General features: G+C 58.3%; 2 protein-coding genes across 3 annotated transcripts; both read left to right on the top strand.

The window, feature by feature from the left end:
• Nucleotides 1–5897: 5897 nt before the first annotated feature.
• Nucleotides 5898–10437, top strand: GFUS (GDP-L-fucose synthase). Its single transcript, XM_047842846.1, has 10 exons — nt 5898–6439; nt 6755–6869; nt 8053–8181; nt 8259–8332; nt 8526–8659; nt 8770–8834; nt 9209–9275; nt 9440–9519; nt 9698–9797; nt 10083–10437. Exons 1-10 carry the CDS (start codon nt 6036–6038, stop codon nt 10136–10138), a joined length of 1224 nt encoding a protein of 407 aa, XP_047698802.1. The 5' UTR covers nt 5898–6035; the 3' UTR covers nt 10139–10437.
• Nucleotides 10438–13643: 3206 nt separating this feature from the next.
• On the top strand, nt 13644–18804 carry PYCR3 (pyrroline-5-carboxylate reductase 3). 2 transcript variants are annotated; one of them, XM_047842894.1, is made up of 6 exons: nt 13644–13767; nt 15524–15588; nt 16116–16295; nt 16624–16836; nt 17138–17230; nt 17998–18804. In XM_047842894.1, the coding sequence occupies exons 1-6, from the start codon at nt 13668–13670 to the stop codon at nt 18094–18096; spliced, it is 750 nt and encodes a 249-aa protein (XP_047698850.1). In that variant the 5' UTR covers nt 13644–13667; the 3' UTR covers nt 18097–18804. The 2 variants fall into 2 exon arrangements, with proteins under 2 accessions (XP_047698850.1, XP_047698849.1); XM_047842893.1 differs by having other exon boundaries at nt 17411–18804.
• The last annotated feature ends 226 nt before the right edge of the window (nt 18805–19030 follow it).

Genomic DNA, 19030 nt, shown 5'->3' with positions numbered 1-19030 from the left:
AGAAAAGAAAAGAAAAGAAATGAGTGTTGCAGCCACAGTGAGTGGAGGTGTGTGAGTAAACTTTGAAGTGATGGCCTCGTGATACATAGGAGGTTACACACAATGTAATCACGCGATGCAGGTTGTCAGCTGACCAGCAAAGGAGGACTGCACAGAACCTCCCCCCCCCATCCCTATTTGAGACTTGGCGGGGGGGGGGGGGGCACCTGTGTGGCTCAGTCAGTTCAGCATCTGACTCCTCATTTCGGCTCAGGTCATGCATGATCTCACAGTTCGTGGGTTCAACCCCTACACTGGGCGCTGTGCTGACAGCAAGGAGCCTGCTTGAAACTCTCTCCCTCCCTCTCAAAATAAATAAACTTAAAAACAAACAAACAAAAAAGATTTAGGGAGCGCCTGGCTGGCCGGCTTGCTCTAATAGAGCACGTGGCTCTCGATCTCAGGGTCATGAGCTCTAGCTCCACGTTGGGGGTAGAGATGACTTCAAAAGAATTCAAAGAGACTTAGAAATAGGATGATGTTGAAGCTAAGGGGTCAGAGCAGAGCCAGACCTCTCCCAGCCTTCAGCACAGGCCTGGGGGACCCGTGAAGCAGGGCCGGTCAGTGGGACCCTGGGCTCCTCGCAGAAGAGAGGGAGGCTGGCTGGGAGTAGAGCCTTTCCTGGGTCTGCAGGGGCAGTGAGGGCTGTCCTGGCTGAGGCCTCCAGAAATGCCACCTTCACCCAGCACAGGCGCCCAAGAAACAGCATATGCTTAATCTCAATTCCATCCAAAACCTTGCTGGGGTTGCATGGCTTCTTTTACAGGCCCGGCTCCCAGGAAGGGCACTGTGAGGATGCCTGGGGGGTTAGCACTGTGGGAGGGCCACCCGCCTCTGCTCACCAGGCTCCTGCGGGAGTTAATTCCTGTTGCCCCCCCCTCCACCCCCCCCCCCCGGGGTGATGGAGTCTGGCTGCAGAGCCCTTGTTGCCATGAGAACTTAGTGGCAGATGAGAAACGCCATGGAAGGGGACCAGTCACGCTGCCTCAGAGACCCACCCTCTGCTTGGCGGCTGGCAGCTGCCCCCTCCCTGCATTGCAAGGTGGACCCTAAGCCCACGACGTCTGGGTTGTGATGACTATCATAATAGCCCAGCCAGAGCAAGGTTTTGGAAGCAAACGAAAATCTGAAGGAAGTTGAGGAAGGACGATATTCACAAGGGGTGAGATGCAGGGAGGGGAGGATTCACAGGGAATTGTAACCATCAGAAGTTCGAAAAGAGGCTGTGCCCCTGGGCCCCCTCAGCAAGGCAAGGAAAGCTTCCTGGAGGACAAGGCCTCTTACAGATGCCTGAGTGGAGACAGGACTGCCTCTCTTAAAACATGGACAAGATTGGGGTGCCTGGGTGGCTCAGTTGGTCGGGCGTCTGACTTCGGCCTCGGCCATGATCTCACCGTTCCCGAGTTCAAGCCCCGTGTTGGGCTCTGTGCTGACAGCTCAGAGCCTGGAGCCTGCTTCTGATTCTGTGTCTCCCTCTGTCTCTGCCCCTCCCCCGCTCATGCTCTGTCTCAGAAATAAACATAAAAAAAAAAGTAAAAAAAAAAAGTAACTCTATTTGCCACTTGGGACCATGGTTTGCTCTTTGGGAACCATCCGCTGTCTTGCTTAGGTCTTCAGCCTTCCAGTATCTAAATTAAATATATGTGAAGCCCATAGTCAGCACTCCTATCACATGTCCGAGGCTGATGACAAGGTCAAATGTGATGTGGTTTTCCAAGACGTTTCAGCTTTGGGCAGATCCAGAAAATACTGTGTTTGATCTAGAGAATGTCATCATGATCAGTACAGTTAAAGTCAGGTCTCCCCGTGACATGACATGTCGCACAAAAAAATTCTCCTGCTTTTTTGGCCAAAATTTCTGGCTTGTTCACTTTTATTTTCTCCAACCATATCGGTGCCAGTGGTATCTACTTGCCCTCAATAATTTTTTAAATCAATCCCTAAAACTGTATTTTGCTTGTTCCCAGTCCTTTCCTTAAGTCAAATGCGTGTTTCATCTATGCGTACATATATGTAGATTTAAGACAAATATGAATTGATGTTGCAAAATATTCCTCAGCCACTATTGCAAATCCTGCATTAATTTCTGGGTACTCTTAAAATCCCAGATTGGAACAGGAAGGAAAGCAAGAAAGATCTGACTCCCTAGTTTACATTTTTTCTTACCTAAGTGCCTCCACCATTCAACTTCCCCTGTACAACCCACAGATATCCTGCTCTTCAAATTTTTATTTTTTTATTTTTGAGAGAGAGAGAGAGAGACAGCAAGCAGGGGAGGGGCAGAGAGAGAGGGAGAGAGAGAATCCAAGCAGTCTCCATGCTGTCAGCAGAGAGCCCAACTCGGGACTCGAACTCACAAACTGTAAGATCATGACCTGAGCTGAAATCAAGAGTCTGACACTTAACCAACTGAGCCACCCAGACACCCCAACAACCAATGTGTATTATCTATAATGATGAACTTCCAAAAATGAAAATGAAAACTTGCTAAGTATTTCATTGATTTTACTCATTTTGAAGTGGCTCAGGTTTTGACTTAAGTGAAAAGCTTTTTTTTTTTTTTAAACCTTGAATTTGGGGGCACCTGGGGCTCAGTCAAACATCTGACTTCGGCTCAGGTCCTGATCTCAGGGTTCACGGGTTCAAGTCCCACGTTGGACTCTGTGCTGACAGCTCAGAGCCTGGAGCCTGCTTCAGATTCTCTATCTCCCTTTCTCTCTGTTCTTCCCCCACTCATGCTCTCTCTCTGTTTCTCAAAAATAAATGTTAAAAAAATTAAAAATAAAAATAAAAAACCTTGAATCATATGCACGGATTTAAAAGATTGTTGAAGGCAAACCTAAGAAAATGGAACTAAAATGGTTAGTAGAGAAAAAGGTGAACCAGCCAGAACTTAGGCTGGAAAACTAGGTGTATTACTGTGTCATCTGTGGAGCATCGTTTTATCTGTGCTTGAGGTGTGGCCTCAGTCGTGCTGTTAATGCTCCTTAAAATAACTCAAAATCAGGGTGTTTTTTGATTTGGCCCAGAGATAGAACACCTTGATGAAATATGGATCGATTTTGACCTTGAATCTCTCCCTGCCTAAGACACATCCCCGGATCTGGGGCTAAACACTAAAGGAATTAGGTTTGGCGTTGAACAGATGTGGAAGCTCTAAGAGAGAAGGCACACAAAAGGTGCTCACAAGAACCGACTGTCTTTCCTAGAAAAGAAGATCAGTTTTGAATTTGTGCTGCCTCAGCGATTTGATATGAACTGTTACTGGTTGTTTCTGATATTTGTAAAGCTGACCGAACCCTAAAGAGAGCTAAGGTTGATAATACCACTTTCAAACGGAATTTTAAAATGGATTGTTTACTTTTAGAGAAAGTGTTTTTCTAAACTGACAGAAACAGAACATGAAACACACAAGAGTTACATTCCGATAAATATGTGAGATGGAAACAAGGAGAAACAAAAATGTTTGCATGACCACGAAGGAGAACATTCTCACAAAAATAAGCCCAAGTGTAATTTTAGTAGAAATGATTTTCTGATTGTTACAGATGAAACTATACCTACCAAGAAGAGTTGTAAATAGGGGTGCCCTGGGAGGCTCAGTCAGTTGAGCGTCCAATTTCAGCTCAGGTCACGATCTCACGGTTCAGGAGTTCAAGCCCCTGCATCGGCTCTGTGCTGACAGCTCAGAGCCTGGAGCCTGCTTCGGATTCCGTTTCCTTCTCTCTCTGCTCCCCCCCCCCCCCCCCCCCCCCCCCGCCGCTCACACTCTGTCTCTGTCTGTGTCTCAACGATGAATAAACATTAATTTTTTTTAAAGAATTGTAAATTGGATGTGGTTTGCTATTTTTTGTCTTCTTTATAATATTCCAGCATTAGAAAATGTGAAAGAGCTTACGAAATACTGCACTGCTGTGATAGTAAATGACACTCCGTAGCGGGGGACGATTTTAAATCTGAATTAAAGCATTTGCTAGCATTTTCTGCAATACCAATACATTACCATATGCAACCCTCTTAGAGTATGGGAATGTGATCTGTAAAAATCCACGGTCCATTTCTGAATCTAAGTACTGCTTTATGGATTTTTCTTGTCAATTCCAGCTGCTACGGCCTCAGCCAAGCAGTTTCTCCAAATCGAAGCAAACTAAAAAACAAAACCGGAAAACTACAAAGACTTAGGAAAGACCGTCTGATGTGGCATTATGGTCAAAAGAATACAAATTATGTGACAAATTTTGATTGTAACATCCGGCTTAGTAACTGGTGAAACGCAGACAAGAAAACTAAATTATATATGATGACTATGCAGCAGTGTGGGAAGTGCGGTATGTTGTTTTTTTTTAATTTTTTTATTTATTTTTTTTGGGGGGAGAGCGCAAGTGGGGGAGGGACAGAGAGAGAGAGGGACAGAGGATCTGAAACGGGCTCCCGGCTCTGCACTGACAGGCTGACAGCAGAGCGATCCTCGAGATGGTGACCTGAGCTGCGGTCCAAGCTCAAGGGACTGGGCCACCCAGGCGCCCCATCAGCAGTGCTAATTATTCGTCCGTCTCTGATAGTTTCTTGACTTCTGGTATATAAAATTTATTGTTAAAGTTTATTTATTTTGAGAGAGAGACAGAAAAAAAAGCACGTGCAGGGGAGAGACAGAGAGAGAGGAGCAGGGGAGGGGCAGAGAGAGAGAGAGAGAGAGAGAGAGAGCGCGCGCGAGTATCCTGAGCAGGTTCCCCGCTGTCAGCGCAGAGCCGGAGGTGGGCCTCCAACCGGGGAACCATAAGATCATGACCTGAGCCAGCCTAACCCAGTGAGCCACCCAAGCGCCCCCCAATTTATGGATGTTTTTTAAATGGAATATATTTTCATAATAATATGTTGTCAAGGTCGGAGGGCACAGCACATTCTGTTTGCCAGTGTTAGCAAGGTCGGTTGCTGTTAAATATCTGCATTTAGAGAGAAGGCCCGTGGGCCTCCACGCGACCTTTCACCCCGATACCCAGAGGTCCGAGACCCGCCCGTCCCCGCGGCGCTCGAAGGACCGCGCCGGCCAGCGCGCCGGCCGCGGTCTGCCCTTCGGACCCCGCAGCTCGCGCCTCAGCCCCCGAGGCCGGCCCGCGGCCGGTCGCTGTCCTGCAGCCGCGGCCGGGCGCCTGCCGCTCCCCCTTTCTGATGCTGCGGAGTTTCCGCGTACACGCGGCCTCCGCGGCCCTCCCACCACCCACCCGCCCCGGCGGAGCAAACGGGGTCTCTCTGTCCGGTACCCTGAGGCCTCGGGGAGGCGGAGCACCGAGAACTACATTTCCCAGGCGGCTGCGCGTTCCCGGACTCCACTTCCCGGCAGCGCCCGGGGCGCCCCCGGGACTGCATTTCCCAGAGTGCCGCGGGAGTGCCCGCCGGGTCCTTCCCGGTCCCGCCCCCTCCACCTGGCCCCTGCACGCGTCTGGACGCTCAATCCGCTGCCGGAAGCCGCTCTTCGGGCGACGGGCAGGTGGGGCAGTGCACAGGTGAGACGCCGCGCGGCGGCGCCGAGGATCCCGGCGGGGACCCGGCGTGGCGAGCTGCGGCTCCGGCCCTCGATGTTCCGTGACAGCCGCAGAACCCTGAGGGGTGTGGGGACTCCGAGGGCGTGGAGGTGTCCCGGGGATCTGGGAGAGGAACGGGGCGTGGGAGGAGTCCCGGCCGCGGTGGTGTTTCCCCACCGACCTGCTGCTGGACTGTAGGCGCGGTCGGGAGCAGCCGATGTCGCGGCAGTATCCCCTCCGGTTGATGCTGGCCATCAGGCCCTGCAGCTGGGTCAGAGCCGTCCTGTAGGGGCCCGAGCAGATTTCCAGCCCCTAGGCTAGGGTTCTCGAGGGTGGTGGCGCCCCGAGGCTTGTCCAGTTCTGAGCCGGAAGTGCCACCTGCCTAGGAGGAACTAGGCTGGCAGAGGCTCTCCTGGAGCAGCTGGCTGCCACCGGGCACCGGACTGCAAACACGGGCTCTCCTCTTCCTTGTCTATGGCCTGTGAGCTTCTAGGCAGAAGGCTTCCTAGGGAATGGGGCGGGGAGAGGGAGACTCGGGTGGTCCCCAGCAGGCTCTCTCTCCTCCCCTGCGGGTCTCATCCTGTCCCAGTTGCCCCAGGAAACCTCGGTCTAGCCTTTGGACAGTTGCCCTGGGGCCCAGTGCTAACCAAGGGCAGTGACCCACGCAGGGACATCTACAGGGAGTGGGGCTCCGTATGCCTCCCACCATTTGCCCCCACAGGTGCAGCCGACATGAGTGAGCCTGGGGGGTCAGTGCGAATCCTAGTGACAGGTGGCTCTGGGCTGGTGGGCAGAGCCATCCAAGAGGTGGTAGCAGATGGAGCTGGGCTGCCTGGAGAGGACTGGGTGTTCGTCTCCTCCAAGGATGCTGACCTCACGTAAGTGGACCCATCCCTGGAGCACACTCACCCACACCCTCTCTAGACCCAGAGCTCCAGGCCAGGCCTGTCCCCGAGCCTGGTAGCCTCCGGTCTGGGTCCTCCCTGCCAGGTGTCTGGCCTGGCTTGGGTGTGTGCAGCTCTGTTCCTAGGCAAACATCCTCCTGTCTCTTCTGGAGGTCCACACCCTCATACCAGCCAGCGCCTGCACGGGCCACTGTCCTTTGTGGCAGCCTTTCCTGCCATCAGCCCTGTCTACTCCTGCCCCCGTTACCCCACCCCCAGGGTGCTAGTTCCTTCCCCGGCTCCTCCCAGGGATGCTGCACAGACCCGAGCCCTGTTTGAAAAGGTCCGGCCCACACATGTCATCCACCTTGCTGCAATGGTGGGGGGCCTGTTCCGGAATATCAAATACAATTTGGACTTCTGGGTAAGTGAGAGGGCCCCGTGGAGCACTGGGAACTTCTTGTTGGCTTTTCATGCTCATTTGTCGGCCCCAGGAAGTCCCTGAGGGTCAGGGCTTGGCACAGCCTGGTGGGGGCAGTCCCCATGGGGTCCCCGGTGACCCACACTCGCTTTGTAGGCAGATGGGCGTACAGGTGGGTGGGGGCATTTGGCCCCACAGGAAAAGCCATGGAGTTGACTGTGGGTTGGAGGAACTGAGAATAGCCAGCCCTAGCTGTTTGACTTCGATAGGGTTGGTTTCTACCCGCTGAGCCCCCCCAGGTCTCTAGACCCTTCTGCTCCCAGGATCTCTGGTCCAGCTGCGCTGAACCAGGCCTACCATGCATTCTGGGGCACAGAGGTGTGAGCTGGGCTCTGGGTCTGAGGTGTCTGACCTGGGGGCCCGGGATGTGGTGGAAGGGGCAGGAGGGGAGCAAGGTTCCGCCGATAGCCCTGCTCCTGCCAGGCGGCGCCCCTGAGGCTTGGACCCACCATTGCTGGGCATCTGGTCTTTATGGCGCAGGGATGGCAGAGGCTCAGATCAGATTCTGCCCCGGGGCGCCCCACCCCAGGGCTTTCCTTGTCTCAGGCCAGTCATCCAAGAAGGCCGCCTAGTCAAAGCCTCTCCACCTCCAAATGTCTGGGCCATCTCATGCCCAGTCTCATCCCAGGGTCTGGGGAAAGTGGGGTCTGGGGAGGGGTGGGGCTGCCCAAAGCTTCACTGCTACCGGCTGGTAAAGTTGGGTAGTCTCCTTGGGCTAGGGGAGTGGAGGGGCCCCTTCTCTCCACCCTTGTTGGGGGCTAGATCGGGCCTGCCCTCAGCAGCCTGTGAGGGTGAGGCCCAGCCCTGAGCTAGGGAATGTGGTCCTCTCCTCCAGCCGGCCCCGCCCCATGGCCCCAAGGGTTGGGGGGGGGGGGGGGGTCAAAGGACTGCCTGCCTAGGATGTATCAGGCCCAGAGGGGGCATGGTTGCTGGGAGGTCTATGCTGGGAGGTCTAGCCTTGTCCCCAGGAGCAGTTAGGATAAACTGGCTCAGGTGCTGCCCTCGTGGGAGGGGCCAGGGTGTGTCCTGCTTCTGTCCCTGGAGGAGCAGGTAAGGGCGGGGGTCCTGCCAGCAGATTCAGAGGGGCTTGACTCTGCCCTGCCCACCCCCCTCACTCCCACGCCAGAGGAAAAACATTCACATCAACGACAACGTCCTGCACTCGGCCTTCGAGGTGGGCGTGCGCAAGGTGGTCTCCTGCCTGTCTACCTGCATCTTCCCGGACAAGACCACCTACCCTATTGACGAGACTATGGTGAGGGGCGGGGCCAACGGGGGGCGGGGCCAGTGGGGGCGGGGCCAGGAAAGCAAAGGCTGCCTCTGCTCCCCTAGATCCACAATGGGCCGCCGCACAACAGCAATTTTGGCTACTCCTACGCCAAGAGGATGATCGACGTGCAGAACAGGTCGTCCGCCCGCTGGCCCGGCTGAGGCCGGACAGGAAAAGGGAGGAGGGCCCAGTGGGTGCCTTGGCACAGCTCCCGAGCGTCGTGCCCTCTCTTTGCGGGCCTCGGGTTTTGCCCCCCTCAGAGGCCAGGGCTGGTGTGGTGGGGCCAGCGGTCCCAGGCGAGCGCCGCAAGAGACGCTGTGATCCTGCAGGGCCTACTTCCAGCAGCACGGCTGCACTTTTACCGCCGTCATCCCGACAAACGTCTTCGGGCCCCACGACAACTTCAACATCGAGGACGGCCACGTGCTGCCCGGCCTCATCCACAAGGTGCACCTGGCTAAGAGTGAGTGCCTGCTTGGTGAGGTCCGGGGGGGGGGGGGGGGGGGGGAAGGGAGGGAGGGGGGGTGGCTGGTGGAGCCCCCTCTGACACCTGCCCCCTCCCTGAATCTGCAGGCAGCGGCTCGGCCCTGACGGTGTGGGGCACTGGCAAGCCACGGAGGCAGTTCATCTACTCACTGGTTTGTGCAGGACTGGGCCTAGCTCTCTACTAGAACGTTCCCTGGCCTGCCATGCTGGCTGTGGGAAGGCCATAGTGTGAGGGAGCCCCAGAAAGGAGCGAGGGTCCAGGCTGAGCCTCTGGAGCAGCAGCCACTGGTCCTCGCTGGGTCCCTATAGGTGCCTGGCCCCATGGGAGTCGCTGGGTGCAGCTCTGAGCTCAGTGAAAGATAAGACTCTCTGTCAGGTAGGCTGGGGTGGCTAAGCTGCCCAAAGGGAGAGACCTCCCCCCCGGGGAGCCCAGGCTGTGCCCTCACCGAACAGGGCCACCCAAGAGAGGTGGCCTGTGGCTCCAGGTGGGCGTGACTTGTGTCCTCTGACCCTGTCTGACTTCCAGGACCTGGCTCGGCTCTTCATCTGGGTCCTGCGGGAGTACGATGAGGTGGAACCCATCATCCTGTCAGGTGGGCACCCTGTGGCCCCACTGCCCCTGCCCCGGGGCAGAACCCACGTCTCTGCCGAGGGCAGCTGGGGCTGGGAATGGGAGTGTGGCGGGGGGCTGGGTAGCTGCAAGGCCGGGTGGAGGAGGCCTCACCTGGCTGTTGGTCCCCCCCCCCGCTCCCCACAGTGGGCGAGGAGGATGAGGTCTCTATCCAGGAGGCAGCCGAAGCTGTGGTGGAGGCCATGGACTTCCGCGGGGAGGTCACTGTATCCTTTGGCTCTGGGGCAGGACGCTGTGGGGCTGATGGATGCAGAATGGCTCTCGCCTGGCAGCTGGAGAGGAGGGGCGCTCTTCTGTCCCCAAAGCTCCCCTGGGAAAGGCAGGTTCAAGGGCAGGCTGGTGGGGCGGGTGCCCCTTGTGCTGTGGCCTTGACTGGGCACCTAGTTTGATACAAGCAAGTCAGATGGGCAGTTCAAGAAGACGGCCAGTAACGGCAAGCTTCGGACCTACCTGCCCGACTTCCGGTTCACACCCTTCAAGCAGGGTGAGCCCCCGGCCCTCCCGTGGCTCTCCCACCCCATCCCTCGGGACCTCCCAGCCCCTCCTTCTTGGCTTTGGGTCACTCCTGCCTCTCCTTAAGCAGTGGCTTCCTTGCTTGGAGCTGAAGACACCCTGTAGATTTGGTGTCCAAACCCTTGTCGGGGAGGCAGGACCCAGAAGGGGTGACTGCCTGTGTCCTGGGGTCTCCACCCTCCGCATCTCCTCCAGTGGAGGTCAGCGCAGCCTCGGCCCTCACCTGCCACCACCTGTCACCCGCCCACCTCTGCAGCTGTGAAGGAGACCTGTGCCTGGTTCACCCACAACTATGAACAGGCCCGGAAGTGAAGCACGGTGTGGGAGCAGATGCCGGCTGCCCCTGAAGCCCCAGAGATGACACCCTCAGACCGTGCCGGGAGCCAAGGGCACTGCCAGCACCGGGGGCCCACATTCTCACCCCTCTGCCAGGGCGGCTCTGAGCAGCTGTGCAGTGAGGCCACCATTCGTGTCTGTCCTCAGGGAAACCAAGGCCTGGCCAGGCCCGGCACCTTGCTCCCTGATGCCGGTCTCTGGGTCCTAAGTGTGTCCACTTCTGATCCTGCTCTCCCATTCCCTGGGAGCCAATAAAGTCTATTTTCCCAGGCCTACCCCCAGCAGCTCTGTGCCACCTGTGTCCCTCCCACCATGGGCACTGCCTCCCCGCGCCTGGCTGGCCCCAGGACCCACCATTCACCTGCTGGTTCCTCAGAAAGCTGCTGGGCCAGGGTGGCCAGCTGTACCTGGGTAGGCTGCAGGGCGGAGGCAGTGGACAGTCAAGTGGTGGGGGTGCAGGGCAGAGCACCTGTTAGTGGTCCCAGCTGGTGCTGTGGCCACCGCTTAGCCTTTCCACATGAGGTCATATGCAGGCCTGGGTGGCCTGAACTCCCGGGGCCTGCCTGTTTGCCCCAGGACCCTGGGCCATGAGGTTGCTCTGGAGTTGGACAGGCTGAGTAGGCATCTGGATGGACCCAAGGGGAGTGTGGTGATTGGGACCCCAAGAGAGAGCTGAGCCAGGCCTGGCCCCTCATCTCCCTAGCCATCAGGTCGCAGCTTGTGATGGGGCTTGGCCCGACCTTCTCCCTGGACAGTAGCAAAGGTGTCACAAAGGAGGGCCTGTCACAAAGGTGGGTAGGGGAGAGCAGCTCAGGCCTCCCCATTCTCAGCAGAAATACAGCAGAGTCCCCCAGCCAGCCAGTCAGTGCTGGGGTGTGGACCCAGGAGTATCCAACTTGAAAACCCTCAGTACTGCCTAGCCCAGGACCCAGACACCTTCCCTGGCTGTGGGCCCGCCTCCTCTCAGGTCTCCTCTCTCCTGGGTCACCCTTGGCCATCCTTATGCAGGTGGCCCCCAGCTTCCTTCTGACCCCAGATGTGCCTGCCATGTTAATTCCTCCCTCTGTTCAGGCAGTATTGGCTGTCTTCTCAGTGCCAGGCACACAAATTCCCACCTCTGTCCCTGTACCTAGCTGGTCTTTCATGGCATTTGTCCCCACCCCTTCTCCAGCAGGCTGTGTGTTTCTCCCGCAGGGCTCTGTTGGGGCTGGCCCAGGACCCTCATGTCAGTGCCTGTCCACCTTTTAGGCCTCGGTTGAGGTGTTCCTTTCTCTGAGTGCCCACTCTGCTGTGGGACTCCTGTGTGCTCGTCTGGGAGCACCTGGGAGCCTGCTCCTCCCCCCCAGGACTTGAGCTCTAGGACGTGGGTCAGCCCTGTATTCCCTGGGCTCCAGCTCTTGTGAACAAAGAAGGCTCTGCTCAGGAGTTCAGGGAGGGGGTGGTGCCTGAGATGGAGCTTGAGCCAGCCACGTGAGCACATACAGAGGGAGGCCCCTGCAGAGCAGAGACCTGCACACACGTGGCAGGACACAAAGAGTGGCTGTGTGTCCTGAGCCATCCTCCGTACTGTTCTGTGTGTGCGTGCGTGCGTGTGTGTGCATCGCGTCACAGAGGGGCTGCGTCCCCAGCCAGAATGCAAGTCCTCAAGGTAGGGGTCCCGCGGCCCAGTCTGCTGCTCCATGGCTTTCCTTGGAGCAGGGCTCACACCCTGCAGGGGCAGTGCTGAGTGAATGAGGGGATTTCATCGTTGAAGAGTTTAGAATGTGTCCAAGTAGAGTTTAGAGTAACCAAACATTTTTAAAAATTTTACTTATTTTAGAGAGAGAGAGCATACGTGCGGGGAGGGGCAGAGGGAAAGAGCGAGAATCTCAAGCAGGTTCCACGCTAGGTGTGGAGTCTGATCCCGTGGCCTTGGATCACCACCCCGGACAAAACCAAGAGTCAAGCTGAAATCGAGAGTTGGATGCCCAACTGCGAGGCGCCCTAAAACGTTTTTAAAATGTAATCTTAAACAGAAAAACTACAATCTTCACTCTCCAAGCTTTATTTTTCCCGTGCCAATTAAAGATTACAAACATTTGGGACACCCGAGGGGCTCAGTTGGTTAAGAGGCCGGCTCTTGAGGGGTGCCTGGATGGCTCAGTCGGTTGAGCGTCTGACTTTGGCTCAGGTCACAATCTCATGGTTCATGAGCTTGACTCACGTGTCAGGCTCTGTGCTGACAGCTCAGAGCCTGCAGCCTGCTTCAGATTCTCTTGTCTCCCTCTCTCTCCCCCTCCCCCTTTTGCGTTCTCTCTCTCAAAAATAAACATTAAAAAAAAAAAACAAACAAACCCTGCTCTTGATCTCAGCTCAGGTTATGATCCAGGATCATGGGATCGAGTCCCGCGTTGGGCTTTGTGCTGACAGCATGGAGCCTGCTTGAGATTCTCTCTTCTCTGCCCCTCCCCCAGGCTCACTCGCTCTCTCTCTCAAATAAACTGAAAAAAGAAAAACAAGTACTACTACCCCTACCCTCCCATCAGTTTCAAACATGGGCCCTGGCGGCGGCCAAGCACTCCCATCTCCCCCAGGACCAACAACAAGATGGGCCAGGTCTCCGCTGGGGAGCCAGGCCTCAGGAAGACCTCTCCTGCCTTATCGCAGCAACCTGTGAGGCCCATGAAAACCAAGATCCAGGCTGGCTGGAGGAACTTCATTAATGCAGTCAATACATGCCCCGTTCACACATTTCACTGGCAGTGCTAATGTTATGCTGTCACCTGGACCTGCTGAAGCTTGGACAGGGGCTGACAACAAGCCCTGGCCTCCCCACCCGAGTCCACTCCCAGGTTCCAAAGAGAGAACCTGGGTGCCCCTGAGAACGTGGCTGCCACCCAGAGAAAGCGGCCTAAGGCTGGTAGGGCTCCACTCCCTAGCTCCTGACATGTCGTAATGACTGGCCAGGGTCAGGACCTCGCCCGCCCGGGCCCTTCATCGGAATCAGGACGATGCTTTCACCTGGAGGCTAAACTGTCCAGCGCCAGTGGTTTCCCGGACTCTGCGGCGTTCGCGCGAGGGACACCCAACCAGGCACGCTCCAGGGCACAGACCTCCGGAAGGACTCGGAGGAACCCGCACCTTTTCCAACCCTTGGCCACTGAACGGAGTCTCTCAAGCTCCGATCAGGATCTGATCGACACCAGGCCCCCAGAATCCTGCCACGGAAGCTTCATCCACCTCGCCAGACGCGGCGCTTCTGCCAGACTCCAACGCGCGGTGGAAGAAGGGGCGCGGCGCCCCGCCCACCGGGGGGCCGCAGCGCCCCGCTCTCCCGGACCAATGAGCAGCGCGGGGAGGGACTGGAGCGGTACTGCTAGTCGAGCGGTAGGGCGCAGAGCCCGGAAGGGAGTGGGCGGGGCGTGAAGTCCAGGCAGCCAATAGACAAGGACAGGACGGGCCGGCGTAGCCCATTGGCGGGGCCGAGGGCGTGGGGCGGAGCAAGGCCTGGCGGGGCGGTGGCGAGATGGCGGTGGTGGCGGCACCCGGTCTGGACCAGTTACGCGTGGGCTTTGTTGGCGCCGGGCGTATGGCAGAGGCCCTCGCGCAGGGCTTCATTCGAGCAGGTGGGGCGCCTCGGGCGTGGGGGCGCGTGGGTCCCTGGGCCTGGGGACCAGCGGGCGTCCGACACCGGCCGGTTGTGCGAGGGAAGGGTTTCTCTGCGTGGAGGGATGCATCCCGCAGAGCTCCTGGGCGAGGAGCGAGGGCACCGTGGAAGCGGAGCGGGGCGGGTCCGGCCCGGCGGGCGTGGGCCCGGGCGGAAGGCGGACTCTGCTCCTGGGGACCCTGCGTCCCTGTGAGCACAGCGGGGACGGCTGTGCGTAGGAGGCTTAGAGTTGGTTGTCCCCGCACTGGCCAGGAGCCACATGGGGCCATAGACCGCCCACCATGGAAATGTGGATGGTTCGCGTTGAGATGTGGCGTGAGTTTACGGCATAAAATCTACGTCGGGTTTGGAAGATTTAGCACACAAGAAAAGAGAAAGTAACATATTTTGGTAACTTTTAATGCTGACTGAAACGAAGTTTTGGAAGAATAGCATTTTCTTTATATCGTGTTAAGTCAAATATGTTAGGATTGATTTCACCTATTTTCCTTACTTGTTTAATGTGACTACTAGAAAGCGTGAAGTTCTCTACGTGGCTTCAGTGATATTTTTCTTGGACAGCGCTAGCTTAGAGCCCGGGATCTCCTACTAACTACCTGGTCTGCCTGGGTCCAGTTGCTTGACCTTTGAGCCTCCTGTTTCCTGTTTGTTTGCCGTCTCTACTCTGGCGGCGCGCTGCAGGTTTTCACAACCTCCGCAGCACTGTGGACACTTGGGGTGGGATAATTCTCCATTCTTCACATTGTAGGGTGTTTAGCCGCGTCCTTGGCCTCTTCCCACTAGATGTCAGTAGCATCCCCTGTTGTGAGAGGCAAAACTGTCTCCAGCAGTTGCCACAAGTCCCCTGGGGTTGGAAAGGGGCAGAGACTTCCCTGGTGGTGAACCACTGGTTTGCAGCAAGGCATGATAATGCTGTCCCTAAACTTACTCCACGGGATTTAGAAACCTTTACGTGTAGATTATAGGCTGGCTTTCTCCCTTCAGCCACAGTCAAGGTTCAGTGGGGTCAAAATCATCAGAAAATACTTTACTGCAAAACTCTCAAGTGTTTTGCCTGTAAAACCGCCAGTATCTCCTTCCTTCCAGGGTGGTGCAGATTCAGTGTTGAACACAGTAGCGGTAGAAATGCATGGTACTTGCCATTGTCCTGACTAACTGACCTTGTGTTTGGGTTGTGGGGTGCACTTCTGTCTTCCTGTTAGACCTTACAGAAACTTAATCTCCTCGGCCCTGTACCCGACAGGTGCAGATGATTTCTACCAAATGGGCGTTTAGCCCCAGCGCGGACATCCCAGCACAGATATACCCCCAGCTCCCCCGGAAGCTTGCCCCTGTTTGGCCTCCCTATCCACCATGGCCCCCTCCTCCCCTGCCTTCCTGTCCCTCGAGGTATAGGCCCCTGAGATCCATGTCCTCATGAGACTAGGCAAGCTCCTGGCCCCTGTGTCTAGCGGGGCCTGCGGCCACGGCCACAGATGGGTGGTGGAGACTGACAAGTACCACAGGATGGACGTGATTGCCTGGTCCCGGCCAAATGGAACACGCCTGCCACGCACTTCGGTTCTTACAGAGTCTCAGGCAGCCAGCGGCCAGGATGGCCCAGGCATGGCTGAGTGTAAGAGACCCTTCGGTGAGGGGCAGGCCAGGCCGGCCCCTGTTCCTTCCTTCCACCCCACCTCCTCATTGACCCTTCTGCTCTTTGCCTTTCTCTCCAGGAAAAGTCGAAGCTCAACACATACTAGCCAGCGCACCAAGTGACAGGAACCTCTGCCACTTCCGGGTGAGCTGGTCCCCGGCCCTTCTGAGTCGAGGCTATCCTGGTGGGGGGGAGAGGGGGCTCATGGTGGCTCTTGGCCCCTGTTCCTCTGAGACACTTCCTGGGGACAAGGGAATGCTGCTTAGTTAGCTAAACTTTTGAGACTGTCTGGGTTGGGGAAAGAGGAGGTCAAAGACTAGAAGGAAAGTCAAGGTTGTGGAGAGCAAGGGCGGAGTAACGGGGCGTGTGTGTGTGCACGTGTATCTGTGTGTTGGGGTGGGCAGAGATGGTTGTGGGCACTCACTGGGGTCAGAGGGCGTGAGGAGGTACTGACATCAGCAAGGCCCGTGAGGTGCAGGTTGGGTCCTGAGCAAGAACCCGTGGTCTGGGTGAGTCTTGGGCATTGTGAGGGGGCTGGTGCAGGCGTTTGCAATGGGAGGAGAGATCCCTGGGGACCCCTGGGGATGCAGGGTGGCCTCTAGCAGGAAGGGCCATGGTCTGGGAGGCTGCCACACTTCACCCCAGCCATGATCCCGCTGTCCCCACTGCAGGCTCTGGGCTGCCAGACCACCCACTCCAACCAGGAGGTTGTGCAGAACTGCTGGTTAGTCTTCTTTGCCACCAAGCCCCATGTCCTGCCAGCTGTCCTGGCAGAGGTGGCCCCCGTGGTAACCACTGAGCACATCTTGGTGTCTGTGGCCGCTGGGATCTCTCTGAGTACCCTGGAGGAGGTGAGTGGGGGTTATGTGGGAGGTGAGGCTTTGCCCCCAGAGTCAGTTCTATTGGCCAGGCTCTGCTTCCCACCCCTTGCCATCCGAGACTGGTGCCAGCCTGATTCTAGCCCTTTAGGGAGGCGGAATGGGTGAGACATGTGACACTTGGCCTTCCAGACAGCCCGAACAGGGGGCCAGGGGCCTCAGGCCAAGGGGCCTGAGGTTCAGGCTCCTCCTGGCACCGCGCCCAGGACCCAGGGAGGGGAGCCCACGGCTGGCAGAGGCGAGGGCCTGCCTGGCAGCGCCGACCCCACCCGTTCCCTGACCCCTGCCTCTCTCTGGCCAGCTGCTGCCACCGGCCACACGGGTGCTGCGGATCTCCCCCAACCTGCCCTGCGTGGTTCAAGAGGGCGCTATGGTGATGGCCCGTGGCCGCCACACTGGAAACAGCGACGCCGAGCTCCTGCAGACCCTGCTGGAGGCCTGCGGGGAGTGCGAGGAGGTGCCTGAGGCCCACGTGGACATCCACACCGGCCTCAGTGGCAGCGGCGTGGCCTTCGTGAGTGTTGTCTCATCCCCCGCCCCCCAGGCCGGCCCTTGACCGAGCGGAGCCTTTTCAGGTCCCTGCAGTGACCCCTGCCTTTGGGATCAGATGGCTTGATCCCCGAGCTGCCTGTATCTCTGCTCTCCCCCACCTTTGAGGCTCAGGACTCATCCAGTCAGAGCCCTGGGCTCAAGCCTCACACCAGCACTGGGCGTGCTCTGGGCCTTGTTTCTGAAGGTTCTGCGCTTTCTCCAGACTGGGTGCTTCATCCAGGGAGAGCGTCAGCTTTGTCAGTCCCCACCCCTCACTGCTGCAGGTGTGTGCCTTCTCCGAGGCCTTGGCCGAAGGTGCCATCAAGATGGGCATGCCCAGTGGCCTGGCCCACCGCATTGCTGCCCAGACTCTGCTGGTGAGTGAGGGCAGCCCCCAGGGACTGTGTGAAGAGGGATAGGCTGGGGTGTCTGCAGAGCATAGGGAAGGGAGACAGCAGGCCCGGGAAACCTGAGTTAGGATCTGGGATGGCAGGCAGAGCAGGCTACACAGTGGGACTGAGCCTCCCTCGAGTCACCGCCGGTGCCCCTCTCCCCAGGGCACGGCCAAGTTGTTGCTGCAGAAGGGGCAGCACCCGGCTCAGCTGCGGACAGACGTGTGCACGCCGGGCGGCACCACCATCTATGGGCTCCACGCGCTGGAGCGGGGCGGGCTGCGGGCGGCCACCATGAGCGCCGTGGAGGCTGCCACCTGCCGGGCCAGGGAGCTGAGCGGGAAGTAGGGAGCGGGCACTGGCCGTGGCCGCCCCCAGGCCCTCCTTCCCTGCCCCTTCCCGGCACTGCAGCTCTCCCTCCAGGCAGGAATCCCCAGGGCTGCCCCATCCCCGCGTGAGGAAATGAGGACAGGACTGGAGGGGTTCGCAGGCAGGGGATCCCCTCACCTGTAGGAACCCCCCCCCACCATGGGGCAGAGAGCACCGTGGCGGTGGCCCCCCTTCGTGGGTGGCCTGGGTTCTGGGGGCCTGAGCGTTGGGACGTGGTGGGCTGGCTGCGTGAGGCAGGAGCAGAGAAGCTGGGCGGGCCCTTCCGACAGCTGCGTAACCACCGCCAGCTGGGGGGTGACGCAGAGACTGCACAAGAGACTTGCTCTGTGCAACGAAGCCAGCCACATCCGTCTCGTCCCCAGGCTGACCTGCCATCAGGTGGGGCTACCCACAGGGAGCTGGGCCTTGACCCTGCCAGGCCCCAAGAAGAGAACGGGGCTGGGTGTCCTTGCCCTGGCTGAGGAGGAGCTGCACCCAGGTCCTTCCCTTGGGGACACTCGAGCAGAGCCCCCGCAGGATGGCCGCAGTGCTCCAGCTGGCAGCAGGCCACGGGCGGTCTGGGAGGGTGGCCCGGCCAGCTGCGGGACAGAGACTTGGCCTCAGCTGGCCGTGGGCCCCCTGCCCCTGCGGAGCAGGATCTGGGTGATCTGCCCTGATGACCCTTGCATGGGTTGTCCTGGAGGGTCTCGTGGCCTGGCCTCAACTGCAGGACGTGGCTCTTCGGCATGTCCCTGAATGGAGCAACCAGCCCGGAGGGCAGGGAACTCAGGTCCCGAACTGAGGCTGTGGGGCCTGTGGTGGAGGGTGGGCTGCCCGCACTGCCCACCCCCCTCCCCCGGCAAGGCCCTGGAGTGCTGGAGCCCCCCTCCCCTCCCCCAGTGGCCTCCCGACACTGTGCCAGTCACGGGGTGGAGCTAGCTGATTGTGCCACCTGCAGGCCGAGACGAGCAAATCAGTCCTGTCTGTAGGTGGCCTGGTGGCACCCCCCCCCCCCCCGCCACTGTAGCAGTGCCCACCCTGCTCTCGCTCCTGCCCTCCACCCCCCCCCCCCCCCCACCGCCCCATTCCATCTTGGCACACTGGCCCTCCTGCCTGTTAGGAGGGTCAGCCTGAGGACATTTCCACACCTGACTTCTCTGAGATGGGAATAAAGACGCTGCTGTCCTGTAGCACTGAGTGACCATACTTGGGCTGACAGAGCCAGATTCCAAGGGCTTAGAGGTACATCAGAGCTGAGGCTTGGGGCACGGGGCTCCTGGGAGCTGGTCGAGTGCAGGTGGCGTGGGTGCAGGGGCGACCCACCCTGGCTGTACGTCACCATCACCGGAGAGCTCTGGTCAGGTGGAGTCGCTGGCTTCCTGACCCCCAGCCTCACCCTCCGGTGTCGGCGGGCTC

Source organism: Prionailurus viverrinus, chromosome F2 (genome assembly GCF_022837055.1).
Source record: "Prionailurus viverrinus isolate Anna chromosome F2, UM_Priviv_1.0, whole genome shotgun sequence".
Taxonomy (NCBI): Eukaryota; Metazoa; Chordata; class Mammalia; order Carnivora; family Felidae; genus Prionailurus; species Prionailurus viverrinus.
The sequence above is the reverse complement of the archived record's forward strand: the minus strand, read 5'-3'. Positions and strand labels throughout refer to the sequence as shown.

What these genes read in the sequence shown, in the direction of transcription:
- GFUS (XM_047842846.1), top strand. Translation starts at nt 6,036, where the DNA reads ATGGCCTGTGAGCTTCTAGGCAGAAGGCTTCCTAGGGAATGGGGCGGG. An exon ending in AATACAATTTGGACTTCTGG is followed by an intron (nt 6,870 to 8,052) that starts GTAAGTGAGAGG and finishes CTCCCACGCCAG; the next exon opens with AGGAAAAACATTCACATCAA. An exon ending in ACCCTATTGACGAGACTATG is followed by an intron (nt 8,182 to 8,258) that starts GTGAGGGGCGGG and finishes CTGCTCCCCTAG; the next exon opens with ATCCACAATGGGCCGCCGCA.
- PYCR3 (XM_047842893.1), top strand. Translation starts at nt 13,668, where the DNA reads ATGGCGGTGGTGGCGGCACCCGGTCTGGACCAGTTACGCGTGGGCTTT. An exon ending in GCAGGGCTTCATTCGAGCAG is followed by an intron (nt 13,768 to 15,523) that starts GTGGGGCGCCTC and finishes CTTTCTCTCCAG; the next exon opens with GAAAAGTCGAAGCTCAACAC. An exon ending in CTCTGAGTACCCTGGAGGAG is followed by an intron (nt 16,296 to 16,623) that starts GTGAGTGGGGGT and finishes CTCTCTGGCCAG; the next exon opens with CTGCTGCCACCGGCCACACG.